This window comes from Eleutherodactylus coqui, chromosome 5 (assembly GCF_035609145.1).
Source record: "Eleutherodactylus coqui strain aEleCoq1 chromosome 5, aEleCoq1.hap1, whole genome shotgun sequence".
NCBI classification, from domain to species: Eukaryota; Metazoa; Chordata; class Amphibia; order Anura; family Eleutherodactylidae; genus Eleutherodactylus; species Eleutherodactylus coqui.
This window is the reverse complement of record NC_089841.1, coordinates 9,031,751-9,050,678: the sequence shown is the minus strand read 5'-3', so window position 1 is coordinate 9,050,678 and position 18,928 is coordinate 9,031,751. Positions and strand designations below refer to the sequence as shown.

General features: G+C 43.7%; 1 protein-coding gene across 3 annotated transcripts in view; it reads left to right on the top strand.

Moving 5' to 3' along the window:
- The window catches only part of IL11RA (interleukin 11 receptor subunit alpha), a 190,967-nt gene that overhangs the window by 148,144 nt on the left and 23,895 nt on the right, over window positions 1–18,928 (top strand). For all 3 annotated transcript variants that reach the window (XR_010792771.1, XM_066602297.1, XM_066602296.1), the window contains exon 6: window positions 16,952–17,115. Coding sequence is in view for 2 of the 3 variants with exons in the window: in XM_066602297.1 (XP_066458394.1) it covers window positions 16,952–17,115 (164 nt within the window). In the remaining variant the exon portion in view is untranslated. The remainder of the gene's footprint in view (window positions 1–16,951; window positions 17,116–18,928) is intronic.

The following is an 18,928-nucleotide window of genomic DNA, read 5'->3' as shown; positions in this document are numbered from 1 at the left end:
GGGGGCATTATAACTGAGTGTTGGCATGTGGGGGGCATTATAACTGAGTGGGGCCATGTGGGGGGCATTATAACTGAGTGTGGGCATGTGGGGGGCATTATAACTGAGTGGGGCATGTGGGGGGCATTATAACTGAGTGTGGGCATGGGAGGGCATTATAACTGAGTGGGGCATGTGGGGGGCATTATAACTGAGTGGGGGCATGTGGGGGGCATTATAACTGAGTTGGGCATAATTACTGATGAGGCGTGCTGGAGCATTATTAGTGAGCTGGGGCATTACTGCTGAGTGGGGCACACGGGGGCACTATTATTGAGGGGGAGCATGTGGGGGCATTCAGGGGCATTGTTACTGAGATTGGACATGTATTACTGATGGAGATATACTGTGGCATTACTGCTGAGTGGGGTCATGTCTGTTCATTACTGAGGGGGCATTATTACTGAGACCCCTATATTCGATTAGGCTAGAGTTCCTCCCCAACTTCGTCGCACCACTTTTTGTTATTTTTTCTATAAGGGTAAAAGTTCTGCAACAATTCAGAGAATTTCATGGCGGTCGTACGCAACAATCGGGATTATATCGCCGCCGCCCCTCCCCATGGAGTCTGGGGGTCGAGCCGTGCCCCTGTGATCGTAGTATCAGTGATTCACAATCTGCCGCTCGCCATCTGCTGTTAGTTATCACTAGACGCCATCGTCCCGTCTCTAGAGCCGCGCCGCGCTGACAGTCACACGCTTTTTTCCATCGCTTTTGAGAATGCTGCAGGATAATGACCTGTGTGGCCGTAATGGTGGATGAGATCCGTGTGCCGCGTGCGGGGCCCGGCCGGGGGTCATGGGCTCCATTGTTTTCTTTTTGCATTTTTCTAAGCGCTCGGCGCGGCTTCTGCCAATTTCAGGTCAGCAAACACTGAGATGTGATGCCAGAGGGAGCGTGGAATTGTGGGTAATAAAAACATGCAGGGAAGGAACATGTGTTTCTGCTGCTGGCTGGTGCGGGGAAGCGGGCCTCATAGTACGAGCGCGCAGAACAAGGCGCTTCTGTCTGCCAGACGCCAGGGGCGACTTTGGGGAAAGTGTTCGATGCAAAGTCCTGCAGACCTAAAGTTGTTTCAGACCCTGTATGAGAAGGATGTGAAATAATCTGCAGCGTCTTACTGCATTATCACTCTGTACATGGCCAAAAGTATGTGCCCCCCTGCATATATCTTATACCATGGTCATTAGTAAGAAGCTGGTCTGCAACTACTCCTCTCCCACTACTGTGGAGCTGGTGGGCACCATTGGCACGTGGGCATTGACATTGGTTGATGACTGCTGCTTCATTGTCCAAGTCTTCTCCCAGCTGTTCGATGGGTTTACGTTTTATGGCCGCACCCCTGGCGCACAAGGGTTATTGGAATAGCTTTTACCATTATTTTGCAGTCTCATTACTTATAATTCCTCTTGACGATACAACCTGGGCCTGTCACAGCGCCAGCTGTCAGGACCCACTGAGCCAGGGAGGGGAGAGGGGCTACTCAGGGGGGATTGATCCGATATTTGGGGTTTTTTAGATCAATTTTATCTTAAAGATGTGAATGCAACTGACTGCAGTGGTAAGCACTTCCTTGTATGCCATCCACAGCGGGGCCTGACCAAAGTGTCAGAGGGGCACAGCAGGGGCTGAAAAAAGGTCACGGGGGCACTGTGGGGACAGGAAATTAATCTGGGTGCACAGTGGGGGCCTATAAATGACTTGGGGCACAGCAGGGCCTATAAATCACTTAGAGGGACAGCATGGCTTATATATGAATGAGGAGTCATAGTTAGGTCTATGAATGATTCAGGGAGCACAGCAGGGCCTATAAATGATTCGGAGGTACAGCAGAGCCTATATATGAATAAGGAGACATAGTAAGCGCTGCGGAATATGTTGGCGCTATACAAATAAAGGTTATTATTATTATTAGTGCGGCCTATAAATGACTCAGGGAGCACAGCAGGGCCTATATATGAATAAGGAGACATAGTGCGGCCTATAAATGACTCAGGGAGCACAGCAGGGCCTATATATGAATAAGGTGACATAGTGAGGCCTATAAATGACTCAGGGAGCACAGCAGGGCCTATATATGAATAAGGTGACATAGTGAGGCCTATAAATGACTTGTGGAGCACAGCAGGGCCTATAAATGATTCAGAGGTACAGCAGGGCCTATATATGAATAAGGAGACATAGTGCGGCCTATAAATGACTCAGGGAGCACAGCAGGGCCTATAAATGATTCAGAGGTACAGCAGGGCCTATATATGAATAAGGAGACATAGTGAGGCCTATAAATGACTTAGGGAGCACAGCAGGGCCTATAAATGATTCGGAGGTGCAGCAGGGCCTATATATGAATAAGGAGACCTAGTGAGGCTTATAAATGACTCGGGGAGCACAGCAGGGCCTATATATGAATAGGGTGACATAGTGAGGCCTATAAATGACTCGAAGGCACAGCAAGGCTTATAAATGACTTGGAGGTACAGCAGGGCCTATATATGAATAACGAGACCTAGTGAGGCTAATAAATGACTCAGGGAGCACAGCAAGGCTTATAAATGACTTGGAGGTACAGCAGGGCCTATATATGAATAAGGTGACATAGTGAGGCCTATAAATGACTCAGGGAGCACAGCAGGGCCTATAAATGATTCAGAGGTACAGCAGGGCCTATATATGAATAAGGAGACATAGTGAGGCCTATAAATGTCTCAGGGAGCACAGCAGGGCCTATAAATGATTCGGAGGTACAGCAGGGCCTATATATGAATAAGGAGACATAGTGAGGCCTATAAATGACTTAGGGAGCACAGCAGGGCCTATAAATGATTCGGAGGTACAGCAGGGCCTATATATGAATAAGGAGACATAGTGAGGCCTATAAATGACTTAGGGAGCACAGCAGGGCCTATAAATGATTCAGAGGTACAGCAGGGCCTATATATGAATAAGGAGACATAGTGAGGCCTATAAATGTCTCAGGGAGCACAGTAGGGCCTATAAATGATTCGGAGGTACAGCAGAGCCTATATATGAATAAGGAGACATAGTGCGGCCTATAAATGACTCGTGGAGCACAGTAGGGCCTATAAATGACTAAAACGACCCACTGTGACTCTCTTGTAGGGCCCACGTAAACCTTGACTTGCCTCTGCATATGACCCGTGTTCCTCCAGAAGATCTTGTCTTGAGTTTGGGTCTTCAGGCTCTTCTGCATCTTATTCCTGGTCCTCTTCTTCCTCCTTCCCTTGCGTTTTCCCATCATGTTGCTTCAGTTTCGTTGTTTGAATTAAGTTAGAGCCTTCACATTTAAGGATCTTGTGGTTTGTTTTTGTTTCCATCCAAGGAGATTCTCAAAATTCCTCACTAAACAAGTTCAAGAGAGTCAAAACTTTTCCTCTTCAGCTTCACAGCCACCTATAATATCACAGATGGTGCTGCAACCAACGTGGGCAATTACCAGGCTCCGAACTAGATCTAGTAGGCAAACCTTCCCAGCACTCCGGTGAACATGCCCGCTCTCTGGGATTGGGGGTGCCGATGGGAAGGCACCCTGTAATGTAAGTCCATAAACCTCTTCTCATTTTTCTTTTATATAGTCACCGGAGCGCCGGGAGTTTTTGCCTACTAGATCTCTGTTTTCCGGTGTACACAGACCACATGACGCTCTCCCGATGGGATGTCCTATTCGGACCGGTGTCTGGGATACTAGTATTCGAGCTGATGACAACCCTTGGTGGTTAATAGTTACATTGCCTATCTGGATTTTGACGTACCGGTGCCCCTTAGGTCAATCGGCTGGCGTCGGGGTGAGTCTTATCCAATCTATTACACCACTACCTCTTCCCACTGGAGCGCTGCCTTCTGATTGTCATCCTCAGAACTAGAGATAGGGTCGCTGTGTGCCGAAAACAAGAAGCACCAAAACCTTCTAATCTTTAAAAATACTAAAATAGAGAGGAAAAGGAGTATTTTGTCTTTGTCTGTTGAGGCTGCAGATCGGACGTCCGGCTGTCCATGTGCTGATGACAGGATTTTGGCACCATTGCCCATCAGATGTTCCTAAGTGAACCTTGGTTTCTCTCCAGTCCCCGGACAGGAAATACCTTCACAGAACATCATCCAATCTCTAGGCGGATCCGTCTATTTATAAAGTCTGCTTTGTCTGCGATCCATCACCCGGGTCCAGACCAGCGGCCCCGCAGACTCCTGCCAGCGCCTTCTCGGAGAATGGAAACTAAGGGCCACTTCTGCTGCATCGAATATATGAAGGCAATACAGGGGGAGGTCTTAATAGCCCCTCCCTATCCTAAGGGGGTGGATACATTTGTATATATTGCCTCCCGCCCGATAAAATGTATATAGCATGGAATCAATATCAACAATATCTGACCCAAACGCCAAAGTAGCTCTGCAATCGGAGACAATGTATACCAGATGTATCACATATTTCATAAGAAGTATAAGAAATGACGCCTCTGTGTTCCCCCAGTGAATGTAATTATGGCGCCTCCCCCACCGCGGCACTGAGCATCAATCACCAGGAGACTCTGCCCCGGGCTGCACTGAGACGGCGCAGGAATCCCCGACAGTTCAGTAATCAATCCTATCAAAGGGACTCATGTTGGATCACTCAGTGCAGATCTAATTACAGGGTCCAGGATGCCAACTATATCCATCTCCATCCAATTACTCCGACCCCCTCAGCAGTGGATGTGTCACAGCCTGTGTAATCGGTGGCAGCTTTCCAGGCACAGCTAACAGCCGGAGCTGCAAAGGAGAGACGGAAAAACCATCGGGAGCCTTATAATGTCAGTAATTACAGCGGCTGCGATGTCTAATCTATTGTCCTCAATGTATCCGGTATCATCTACACATGTAATGTCATGCAATAAACTTAGGAGGGCAACACATATTGGACAGCTAATGCTAGTTTGGCCAATTCTCCTCATACAAATACATGCTCATCTACTATAATGCTGCCCCCTATGTACAAGAATATAACTACTATAATACTACCCCCATGTACAAGAATATAACGACTATAATACTGCCCCCTATGTACAAGAATATAACTACTATAATACTGCCCCCTATGTACAAGAATAGAACTACTATAATGCTGACCCCTATGTACAAGACTATAACTACTATAATACTGTCCCCTATGCACAAGAATATAACTACTATAATACTGTCCCCTATGTACAAGAATATAACTACTATAATACTGCCCCCTATATACAAGAATATATCTACTATAATACTGCCTCCTATGCACAAGAATATAACTACTATAATACTGTCCCCTATGCACAAGAATATAACTACTATAATACTGCCCCCTATGTACAAGAATATAACAACTATAATACTGCTCCCTATGTACAAGAATAGAACTACTATAATACTGCCCCCTATGTACAAGAATATACCTACTATAATACTGCTCCCTATGTACAAGAATATAACTACTATAATACTGTCCCTATGTACAAGAATATAACTACTATAATACTGCCCCCCATGTACTAGAATATAACTACTATAATACTGCCTCCTATGTACAAGAATATAACTACTATAATACTGCCCACTATGTACAAGAATATAACTACTATAATACTGCCCACTATGTACAAGAATATAACTACTATAATACTGCTGCTATGTACAAGAATATAACTACTATAATACTGCCCACTATGTACAAGAATATAACTACTATAATACTGCTCCCTATGTACAAGAATATAACTACTATAATACTGCTCCTATATACAAGAATATAACTACTATAATACTGCCTCCTATGTACAAGAATATAACTACTATAATACTGCTCCCTATGTACAAGAATATAACTACTATAATACTGCTCCTATATACAAGAATATAACTACTATAATACTGCCCCCCATGTACTAGAAAATAACTACTATAATACTGCCTCCTATGTACAAGAATATAACTACTATAATACTGCCCCCTATGTACAAGAATATAACTACTATAATACTGCTCCCATGTACAAGAATATAACGACTATAATACTGCCCCCTATGTACAAGAATATAACAACTATAATACTGCTCCCTATGTACAAGAATAGAACTACTATAATGCTGCCTCCTATGTACAAGAATATAACTACTATAATACTGCCCCCTATGTACAAGAATAGAACTACTATAATGCTGACCCCTATGTACAAGACTATAACTACTATAATACTGTCCCCTATGCACAAGAATATAACTACTATAATACTGTCCCCTATGCACAAGAATATAACTACTATAATACTGTCCCCTATGCACAAGAATATAACTACTATAATACTGCCCCCTATGTACAAGAATATAACAACTATAATACTGCTCCCTATGTACAAGAATAGAACTACTATAATGCTGCCTCCTATGTACAAGAATATAACTACTATAATACTGCCTCCTATGTACAAGAATATAACTACTATAATACTGCCCCTATGTACAAGAATATAACTACTATAATACTGCCTCCTATGTACAAGAATATAACTACTATAATACTGCTCCCTATGTACAAGAATATAACTACTATAATGCTGCCTCCTATGTACAAGAATATAACTACTATAATACTGCCCCCTATGTACAAGAATAGAACTACTATAATGCTGACCCCTATGTACAAGACTATAACTACTATAATACTGTCCCCTATGCACAAGAATATAACTACTATAATACTGTCCCCTATGCACAAGAATATAACTACTATAATACTGTCCCCTATGCACAAGAATATAACTACTATAATACTGCCCCCTATGTACAAGAATATAACAACTATAATACTGCTCCCTATGTACAAGAATAGAACTACTATAATGCTGCCTCCTATGTACAAGAATATAACTACTATAATACTGCCTCCTATGTACAAGAATATAACTACTATAATACTGCCCCTATGTACAAGAATATAACTACTATAATACTGCCTCCTATGTACAAGAATATAACAACTATAATACTGCTCCCTATGTACAAGAATAGAACTACTATAATGCTGCCTCCTATGTACAAGAATATAACTACTATAATACTGCCCCCTATGTACAAGAATAGAACTACTATAATGCTGACCCCTATGTACAAGACTATAACTACTATAATACTGTCCCCTATGCACAAGAATATAACTACTATAATACTGTCCCCTATGCACAAGAATATAACTACTATAATACTGTCCCCTATGCACAAGAATATAACTACTATAATACTGCCCCCTATGTACAAGAATATAACAACTATAATACTGCTCCCTATGTACAAGAATAGAACTACTATAATGCTGCCTCCTATGTACAAGAATATAACTACTATAATACTGCCTCCTATGTACAAGAATATAACTACTATAATACTGCCCCTATGTACAAGAATATAACTACTATAATACTGCCTCCTATGTACAAGAATATAACTACTATAATACTGCCTCCTATGTACAAGAATATAACTACTATAATACTGCCTCCTATGTACAAGAATATAACTACTATAATACTGCTCCCTATGTACAAGAATATAACTACTATAATACTGCTCCCTATGTACAAGAATATAACTACTATAATACTGCTCCTATATACAAGAATATAACTACTATAATACTGCCCCCTATGTACAAGAATATAACTACTATTATACTGCTCCCTATGTACAAGAATATAACTACTATAATACTGCTCCCTATGTACAAGAATATAACTACTATAATACTGCTCCTATATACAAGAATATAACTACTATAATACTGCCCCCTATGTACAAGAATATAACTACTATAATACTGCTCCCTATGTACAAGAATAGAACTACTATAATGCTGCCTCCTATGTACAAGAATATAACTACTATAATACTGCCCCCCATGTACTAGAATATAACTACTATAATACTGCCTCCTATGTACAAGAATATAACTACTATAATACTGCCCCCTATGTACAAGAATATAACTACTATAATACTGCTCCCTATGTACAAGAATAGAACTACTATAATGCTGCCTCCTATGTACAAGAATATAACTACTATAATACTGCCCCCCATGTACTAGAATATAACTACTATAATACTGCCTCCTATGTACAAGAATATAACTACTATAATACTGCCCCCTATGTACAAGAATATAACTACTATAATACTGCTCCCATGTACAAGAATATAACGACTATAATACTGCCCCCTATGTACAAGAATATAACTACTATAATACTGCTCCCCATGTACAAGAATATAACGACTATAATACTGCCCCCTATGTACAAGAATATAACTACTATAATACTACCCCCATGTACAAGAATATAACGACTATAATACTGCCCCCCATGTACAAGTATATAACTACTATAATACTGCCCCCTATGTACAAGAATATAACTTCTATAATACTGCCTCCTATGTACAAGAATATAACTACTATAATACTGCCTCCTATGTACAAGAATATAACTACTATAATGCTGCCCCCTATATACAAGAATATAACTACTATAATACTGCTCCTATGTACAAGAATATAACTACTATAATACTGCTCCCATGTACAAGAATATAACGACTATAATACTGCCCCCTATGTACAAGAATATAACTACTATAATACTGCCCCCTATGTACAAGAATATAACTACTATAATACTACCCCCATGTACAAGAATATAACGACTATAATACTGCCCCCCATGTACAAGTATATAACTACTATAATACTGCCCCCTATGTACAAGAATATAACTACTATAATACTGCCTCCTATGTACAAGAATATAACTACTATAATACTGCCTCCTATGTACAAGAATATAACTACTATAATGCTGCCTTCTATGTACAATATAACTACTATAATACTGCCCTCTTTGTACAAGAATATAACTACTATAATACTGCCCCCTATGTACAAGAATATACCTACTATAATACTGCCCCCTATGTACAAGAATATAACTACTCTAATACTGCTCCTATATACAAGAATATAACTTCTATAATACTGCCTCCTATGTACAAGAATATAACTACTATAATACTGCCCCCTATGTACAAGAATATAACTACTCTAATACTGCTCCCTATGTACAAGAATATAACTAATATAATACTGCCCCCTATGTACAAGAATATAACTACTATAATACTGCTCCCTATGTACAAGAATACAACTACTATAATACTGCCCCCTGTGTACAAGAATATAACTACTATAATACTGTCCCCTATGTACAAGAATATAACTACTATAATACTGCCCCCTATGTACAAGTATATATCTACTATAATACTGCCCCCTATGTACAAGAATAGAACTACTATAATGCTGACCCCTATGTACAAGACTATAACTACTATAATACTGTCCCCTATGCACAAGAATATAACTACTATAATACTGTCCCCTATGCACAAGAATATAACTACTATAATACTGTCCCCTATGCACAAGAATATAACTACTATAATACTGCCCCCTATGTACAAGAATATAACAACTATAATACTGCTCCCTATGTACAAGAATAGAACTACTATAATGCTGCCTCCTATGTACAAGAATATAACTACTATAATACTGCCTCCTATGTACAAGAATATAACTACTATAATACTGCCCCTATGTACAAGAATATAACTACTATAATACTGCCTCCTATGTACAAGAATATAACTACTATAATACTGCTCCCTATGTACAAGAATATAACTACTATAATGCTGCCTCCTATGTACAAGAATATAACTACTATAATACTGCCCCCTATGTACAAGAATAGAACTACTATAATGCTGACCCCTATGTACAAGACTATAACTACTATAATACTGTCCCCTATGCACAAGAATATAACTACTATAATACTGTCCCCTATGCACAAGAATATAACTACTATAATACTGTCCCCTATGCACAAGAATATAACTACTATAATACTGCCCCCTATGTACAAGAATATAACAACTATAATACTGCTCCCTATGTACAAGAATAGAACTACTATAATGCTGCCTCCTATGTACAAGAATATAACTACTATAATACTGCCTCCTATGTACAAGAATATAACTACTATAATACTGCCCCTATGTACAAGAATATAACTACTATAATACTGCCTCCTATGTACAAGAATATAACAACTATAATACTGCTCCCTATGTACAAGAATAGAACTACTATAATGCTGCCTCCTTTGTACAAGAATATAACTACTATAATACTGCCCCCTATGTACAAGAATAGAACTACTATAATGCTGACCCCTATGTACAAGACTATAACTACTATAATACTGTCCCCTATGCACAAGAATATAACTACTATAATACTGTCCCCTATGCACAAGAATATAACTACTATAATACTGTCCCCTATGCACAAGAATATAACTACTATAATACTGCCCCCTATGTACAAGAATATAACAACTATAATACTGCTCCCTATGTACAAGAATAGAACTACTATAATGCTGCCTCCTATGTACAAGAATATAACTACTATAATACTGCCTCCTATGTACAAGAATATAACTACTATAATACTGCCCCTATGTACAAGAATATAACTACTATAATACTGCCTCCTATGTACAAGAATATAACTACTATAATACTGCCTCCTATGTACAAGAATATAACTACTATAATACTGCCTCCTATGTACAAGAATATAACTACTATAATACTGCTCCCTATGTACAAGAATATAACTACTATAATACTGCTCCCTATGTACAAGAATATAACTACTATAATACTGCTCCTATATACAAGAATATAACTACTATAATACTGCCCCCTATGTACAAGAATATAACTACTATTATACTGCTCCCTATGTACAAGAATATAACTACTATAATACTGCTCCCTATGTACAAGAATATAACTACTATAATACTGCTCCTATATACAAGAATATAACTACTATAATACTGCCCCCTATGTACAAGAATATAACTACTATAATACTGCTCCCTATGTACAAGAATAGAACTACTATAATGCTGCCTCCTATGTACAAGAATATAACTACTATAATACTGCCCCCCATGTACTAGAATATAACTACTATAATACTGCCTCCTATGTACAAGAATATAACTACTATAATACTGCCCCCTATGTACAAGAATATAACTACTATAATACTGCTCCCTATGTACAAGAATAGAACTACTATAATGCTGCCTCCTATGTACAAGAATATAACTACTATAATACTGCCCCCCATGTACTAGAATATAACTACTATAATACTGCCTCCTATGTACAAGAATATAACTACTATAATACTGCCCCCTATGTACAAGAATATAACTACTATAATACTGCTCCCATGTACAAGAATATAACGACTATAATACTGCCCCCTATGTACAAGAATATAACTACTATAATACTGCTCCCCATGTACAAGAATATAACGACTATAATACTGCCCCCTATGTACAAGAATATAACTACTATAATACTACCCCCATGTACAAGAATATAACGACTATAATACTGCCCCCCATGTACAAGTATATAACTACTATAATACTGCCCCCTATGTACAAGAATATAACTTCTATAATACTGCCTCCTATGTACAAGAATATAACTACTATAATACTGCCTCCTATGTACAAGAATATAACTACTATAATGCTGCCCCCTATATACAAGAATATAACTACTATAATACTGCTCCTATGTACAAGAATATAACTACTATAATACTGCTCCCATGTACAAGAATATAACGACTATAATACTGCCCCCTATGTACAAGAATATAACTACTATAATACTGCCCCCTATGTACAAGAATATAACTACTATAATACTACCCCCATGTACAAGAATATAACGACTATAATACTGCCCCCCATGTACAAGTATATAACTACTATAATACTGCCCCCTATGTACAAGAATATAACTACTATAATACTGCCTCCTATGTACAAGAATATAACTACTATAATACTGCCTCCTATGTACAAGAATATAACTACTATAATGCTGCCTTCTATGTACAATATAACTACTATAATACTGCCCTCTTTGTACAAGAATATAACTACTATAATACTGCCCCCTATGTACAAGAATATACCTACTATAATACTGCCCCCTATGTACAAGAATATAACTACTCTAATACTGCTCCTATATACAAGAATATAACTTCTATAATACTGCCTCCTATGTACAAGAATATAACTACTATAATACTGCCCCCTATGTACAAGAATATAACTACTCTAATACTGCTCCCTATGTACAAGAATATAACTAATATAATACTGCCCCCTATGTACAAGAATATAACTACTATAATACTGCTCCCTATGTACAAGAATACAACTACTATAATACTGCCCCCTGTGTACAAGAATATAACTACTATAATACTGTCCCCTATGTACAAGAATATAACTACTATAATACTGCCCCCTATGTACAAGTATATATCTACTATAATACTGCCCCCTATGTACAAGAATATAACTACTATAATACTGCCCCCTATGTACAAGAATATAACTACTATAATACTGCTCCCTATGTACAAGAATATAACTACTATAACACTGCCCTCCTATGTACAAGAATATAACTACTATAATACTGCCCCCTATGTACAAGAATATAACTACTATAATACTGCTCCCTATGTACAAGAATATAACTACTATAATACTGCCCCCTATGTACAAGAATATAACTACTATAATACTGCCTCCTATGTACAAGAATATAACTACTATAATACTGCCCCCCTATGTACAAGAATATAACTACTATAATACTGCCCCTATGTACAAGAATATAACTACTATAATACTGCCTCCTATGTACAAGAATATAACTACTATAATACTGATCCTATGTACAAGAATATAACTACTATAATACTGCCCCTATGTACAAGAATTTAACTACTATAATACTGCCTCCTATGTACAAGAATATAACTACTATAATACTGCCTCCTATGTACAAGAATATAACTACTATAATACTGCTCCCGATGTACAAGAATATAACTACTATAATACTGCCTCCTATGTACAAGAATATAACTACTATAATACTGCCCCCCTATGTACAAGAATATAACTACTATAATACTGCCCCTATGTACAAGAATATAACTACTATAATACTGCCTCCTATGTACAAGAATATAACTACTATAATACTGATCCTATGTACAAGAATATAACTACTATAATACTGCCCCTATGTACAAGAATATAACTACTATAATACTGCCCCCTATGTACAAGAATATAACTACTATAATACTGCCCCCTATGTACAAGAATATAACTACTATACTACTGCTCCCTATGGATTAAGATATTCTGTAGCCAGAGGTCTGTAGACCATTGCTTCCTGTACTGTGTGGCGCGGTAGTATTTGAGGTGGTTCTGTAGGTGACGGTATGACGGTATTTGTTGCTCCTCTCTTGGTCTTGCTCTGTGTTCTCATGTGGCAGTGTTATATCTCTGCTGATGAGTGAGTTCTGCTCCGCAGCATCCTTGAGTGAGACGGGATGCATCACGATGACTCAGGGTCTTGTCATGTCAGTCAGTGAATGGAAGCTCCCGGGGGCCCTCATTAACCCCGAGACTTCTGGAGCAGATTGCTGTTTATGTAATGGCTGCCACAGCTGAGGTCAGGATGGGATTGGTCTCATGTGACTTGGCCCTGCGCCCCCGCAGCGCTGCAGACGTTGTGTTGTGCCGCAGGAATCACATTGCTAGATCCGCTGTTGTCAGCCACATTTATGTCACCCGCCTCTTAATAAGCTTGCAGCATGTTTGGCCATCCGTACCCCAGACCTCTACCCCTCTGATGTGTCAGTCTGTGGGAGGCTCCACCCCTCTTGCTGAACCCCGCCCACTTTTCTTACTAGTTTTGGAGAGTAGAGAGCAGCGCAGACAACAATTAGCTGTCATAAAGCCTTTAGTCATTCCTAATAACATTCAAGATATCGGCTTGCTTTCAGTGAATGGGAACTTTGTTGATTACATTCAGAGGGTTCAATTCTGAGTCTTGTTCTCCTGAGGAGGGGGAAAGAGGGGGGATTGGGGGAATAAGGGGGATTGGGGGAATAAGGGGGGGGCGGGAGGACAGGGTCATATGTAGATGTCTCTCAAATCTCCGTACCTCAATGTCCCCTTAAGAGAACGGTTTTGGGTCATTTCCTCCCGGTTGACCCCCGGCCGCTCTACTTAAAGGTTAAGCCACAGAACTTTCTTCCAGTTGAGCCACACGCGGCGCAGGCGTGACTACTGCTATGGTCGGTGCCTGATGCCAACCCATGGAGACCTACAAGCCCCAGCGTGCTGCTGGCTGTCCGGTGTGCTGCTGGCTGTCCGGTGTGCTGCTGGCTGTCCGGGGTGCTGAGGGTCGTAGTAACAGAAGCTGCTTTCTTCCAGGATGTTTTGGGAGTTGTAGTTCTACATTGCTATTAGATAGTAATCCGTGGTCATATGACTACAACTCCCAGCGGGCTGCTTGTTTCTAGGATATGCTGGGACTTGTAGTAGTACAACAGCCTCTGGCTGGATGACCTTGTTCTTGAGTGCAATCAGATGAGATGTGTCCCATATATGCAAATTGTACTTCTACTACAACTCCCATCGTGCTGCTTTCTTCCAGGATGTGCTGGGAGTTGTAGTTCTACAGTAGCTCTTGCTGACCATTGCTATTAGATAGTAGTCTATGGTCATAGGACTACAACTCCCATCGTGCTGCTTGCCTGTAGGATGTGCTGGGAGTTGTAGTTCTACAGTAGCTGCAGGTTGTGGTTGATCCTTGCCAGTATATAGTATTCTTTATGAGCAGACAGTGCTTGTACTACTACAACTCTCAGCATGCTACTCACAGGCTGTGCTGGGGGTTGTAGTTGTACAGTCCCCCTTGGCTCACTTTTGCTAGTAGATGGCACGGCTCCCTGTGTACAACATGCACTCGCTGGTGGCACTACAACTCCCAGCCGTTGAAATGTAGACGTCGGCTGATTCATTCATGCCTGTGAATGAGGAGTCACTGACAGCCGGGTGCAAGCTTGTGCTGTGGTCGCAGCGTCGGGGCCTCCTTGTGGTCGCAGCGTCGGGGCCTCCTTGTGGTCGCAGCGTCGGGGCCTCCTTGTGGTCGCAGCGTCGGGGCCTCCTTGTGGTCGCAGCGTCGGGGCCTCCTTGTGGTCGCAGCGTCGGGGCCTCCTTGTGGTCGCAGCGTCCGGGCCTCCTTGTGGTCGCAGCGTCCGGGCCTCCTTGTGGTCGCAGCGTCCGGGCCTCCTTGTGGCCGCAGCGTCCAGGCCCCCCCCCCCCCCCCTTCCTCCTTGTGCTCGCAGCCTCCAGGCTCCCCCCCCTTGTGGTTGCAGCCTCCGGGCCCCCCCTCCCCCTTGTGGTCGCAGCCTCCAGGCTCTCCTTCCTTGTGGTCGCTGCCTCCGGGCTCCCCCCTTCCCTGTGGTCACAGCGTTCGGGCCGCCTTGTGGTCGCAGCGTCCGGGCCTCCTTGTTGTCGCAGCGTCCGGGCCTCCTTGTTGCCGCAGCGTCCGGGCCCCCTCCCCCCTTCCTCCTTGTGCTCGCAGCCTCCGGGCTCCCCCCCCTTGTTGCCGCAGCGTCCGGGCCCCCTCCCCCCTTCCTCCTTGTGCTCGCAGCCTCCGGGCTCCCCCCCCTTGTGGTCGCAGCCTCTGGGCTCCCCCTACTTGCGGTCGCAGCCTCTGGGCTCCCCCTACTTGCGGTCGCAGCCTCTGGGCTCCCTCTACTTGCGGTCGCAGCCTCCGGGCTCCCCCTACTTGCGGTCGCAGCCTCCGGGCTCCCCCTACTTGCGGTCGCAGCCTCCGGGCTCCCCTTCCTTGTGGTCGCTGCCTCCGGGCTCCCCCCTTCCCTGTGGTCGCAGCGTTCGGGCTGCCTTGTGGTCGCAGCGTTCGGGCCTCCTTGTGGTCGCAGCGTTCGGGCCTCCTTGTGGACACAGCGTCCTGGCTTCCTTGTGGTCGCAGTGTCCTGCCCTCCCCCCACCCCCTTGTGGTCGCAGCGTCCTGGCTCTCCCCCCACCCCCTTGTGGTCGCAGCGTCGGGGCTCCCTCCCCCTCCCCTTGTGGTCGAAGCCTCCGGGCTCCCCCGCCCCCCTGTGGTCGCAGCGCCCCGGGCTCCCCCTCCCCTTGTGGTCGAAGCCTCCGGGCTCCCCCCCCCCTGTGGTCGCTGTGCCCCGTGCCCACGCATGGTTGGAGCTCCCATGGTTAATGAGGCCAGAGCCTCATGCAGCGAGCCACCCGGCCCTGCTGCTGAATCCCATCTACTCGCCCCTTCCAGGGAACTGAAAGGTTCATTAGGATTTTCTAGATGTCGCTGTGGTCCAAGTTCCTCTGCAGTCCTGCATAACTTCAGTGCAGTCCGTCTCGCCCCCCTAGTGCCCGCCACAGACCTGCATGTACCCAGCCACTGGAGCGGCACCGGAGGACTCGGGAAGTGTACCGCAGTGCTGCTGGTGGGCGCTCCGTCTCTAGTGTCCGGTCTACAGCGCCCACCACATTTGCTGTATTAGAAGTTCACAGCTACTTCCTTCCAAAAACAGCGCCGCACCAGTGCACAGGTTGTGTGTGGTATTGCGCCTCCGCCTCATCCTGGGCAGCGGTGATACACAAGGGACGATACAATGTGGAAGTGACACCGCTCGGAGCCATCCCGCGGGTGGAGAGTTCCCGGCTCTACACTATGGAGTCCACCCATGTGCTTTCTATGTTGGGGTAGTGAATAGAGCTGCAGAGCGCCCCCGGAGGCTGTTCTGCTCATCACATACAGCATGCAGTGGGGTGCAGCTTACAGATGATCTGCTTATATTGCAGGGTGGACAGGAGCAGCCCGGAGATGTGCGTACAGGACGCCCGGCGCCCCAACATGTGCTCCGTGCAGAGCTCCAAGCTGTGGGCCGCCTATCAGATGAACATCACCGAGGAGAATCCGCTGGGCTCCAGATTCAGGATCCTGGACTTCAACGTACATTCTATAGGTGAGAGGCGCAGCGGTCTTACGGATATATACTGGGTGCCCTATGTGGCCCCTTGTGCGGTGCATGTATGGGGTATATACTGGGTGTCCTATGTGGCCCCTTGTGCGGTGCATGTATGGGGTATATACTGGGTGCCCTATGTGGCCCCTTGTGCGGTGCATGTATGGGGTATATACTGGGTGTCCTATGTGGCCCCTGTGCGGTGCATGTATGGGATATATACTGAGTGCCCCATGTGGCCCCTGTGCGGTGCATGTATGGGGTATATACTGGGTGTCCTATGTGGCCCCTTGTGCGGTGCATGTATGGGGTATATACTGGGTGTCCTATGTGGCCCCTGTGCGGTGCATGTATGGGGTAAATACTGGGTGTCCTATGTGGCCCCTGTGCGGTGCATGTATGAGGTATATACTGGGTGTCCTATGTGGCCCCTGTGCGGTGCATGTATGGGGTATATACTGGGTGTCCTATGTGGCCCCTGTGCGGTGCATGTATGGGGTATATACTGGGTGTCCTATGTGGCCCCCGTGCGGTGCATGTATGGGGTATATACTGGGTAACCTATGTGGCCCCTGTGCGGTGCATGTATGGGGAATATACTGGGTAACCTATGTGGCCCCTGTGCGGTGCATGTATGGGGTATATACTGGGTGTCCTATGTGGCCCCTCGTGCGGTGCATGTATGGGGTATATACTGAGTGTCCTATGTGGCCCCTTGTGCGGTGCACGTATGGGGTATATACTGGGTGTCCTATGTGGCCCCTGTGCGGTACATGTATGGGGTATATACTGGGTGTCCTATGTGGCCCCTTGTGCGGTGCATGTATGGGGTATATACTGGGTGTCCTATGTGGCCCCTTGTGCGGTGCATGTATGGGATATATACTGGGTGTCCTATGTGGCCCCTGTGCGGTGCATGTATGGGGTATAGACTGGGTGTGACCTATGTGGCCACTGTGCGGTGCACGTATGGGGTATATACTGGGTGTCCTATGTGGCCCCTGTGCGGTACATGTATGGGGTATATACTGGGTGTGACCTATGTGGCCCCTGTGCGGTGCATGTATGGGATAAATACTGGGTGTCCTATGTGGCCCCTGTGCGGTGCATGTATGGGGTATATACTGGGTGTCCTATGTGGCCCCTTGTGCGGTGCATGTATGGGGTATATACTGGGTGACCTATGTGGCCCCTGTGCGGTGCATGTATGGGATATATACTGGGTGTCCTATGTGGCCCCTGTGTGGTGCATGTATGGGGTATATACTGGGTGTCCTATGTGGCCCCTGTATGGTGCATGCATGGGGTGGAGTGTCGTCACCCTAGAGTCAGTAGGTTGGTCTGTCCGTCGCAGGTACTATACAGATGATGGATCACTGTTTCCTGTGTGCTCGGTGCCCCATCCAGTCTGTACAATGACCTATAGTGGCCCATTCGCTGTAAACAGTGACTGCATAATGATCCACCTACTCTGTGCAGTGGATGTGTCAGTGTGTGGTCACTATACAGAGCGGATGGAGTACTGAACAGTGGATGGGTAATTGTGTGGTCACTATACAGAGCGGATGGAGTACTGAACAGTGGATGGGTAATTGTGTGGTCACTGTGCAGAGTGGATGGAGTACTGAACAGTGGATGGGTAATTGTGTGGTCACTATACAGAGCGGATGGAGTACTGAACAGTGGATGGGTAATTGTGTGGTCACTATACAGAGCGGATGGAGTACTGAACAGTGGATGGGTAATTGTGTGGTCACTGTGCAGAGTGGATGGAGTACTGAACAGTGGATGGGTAATTGTGTGGTCACTGTGC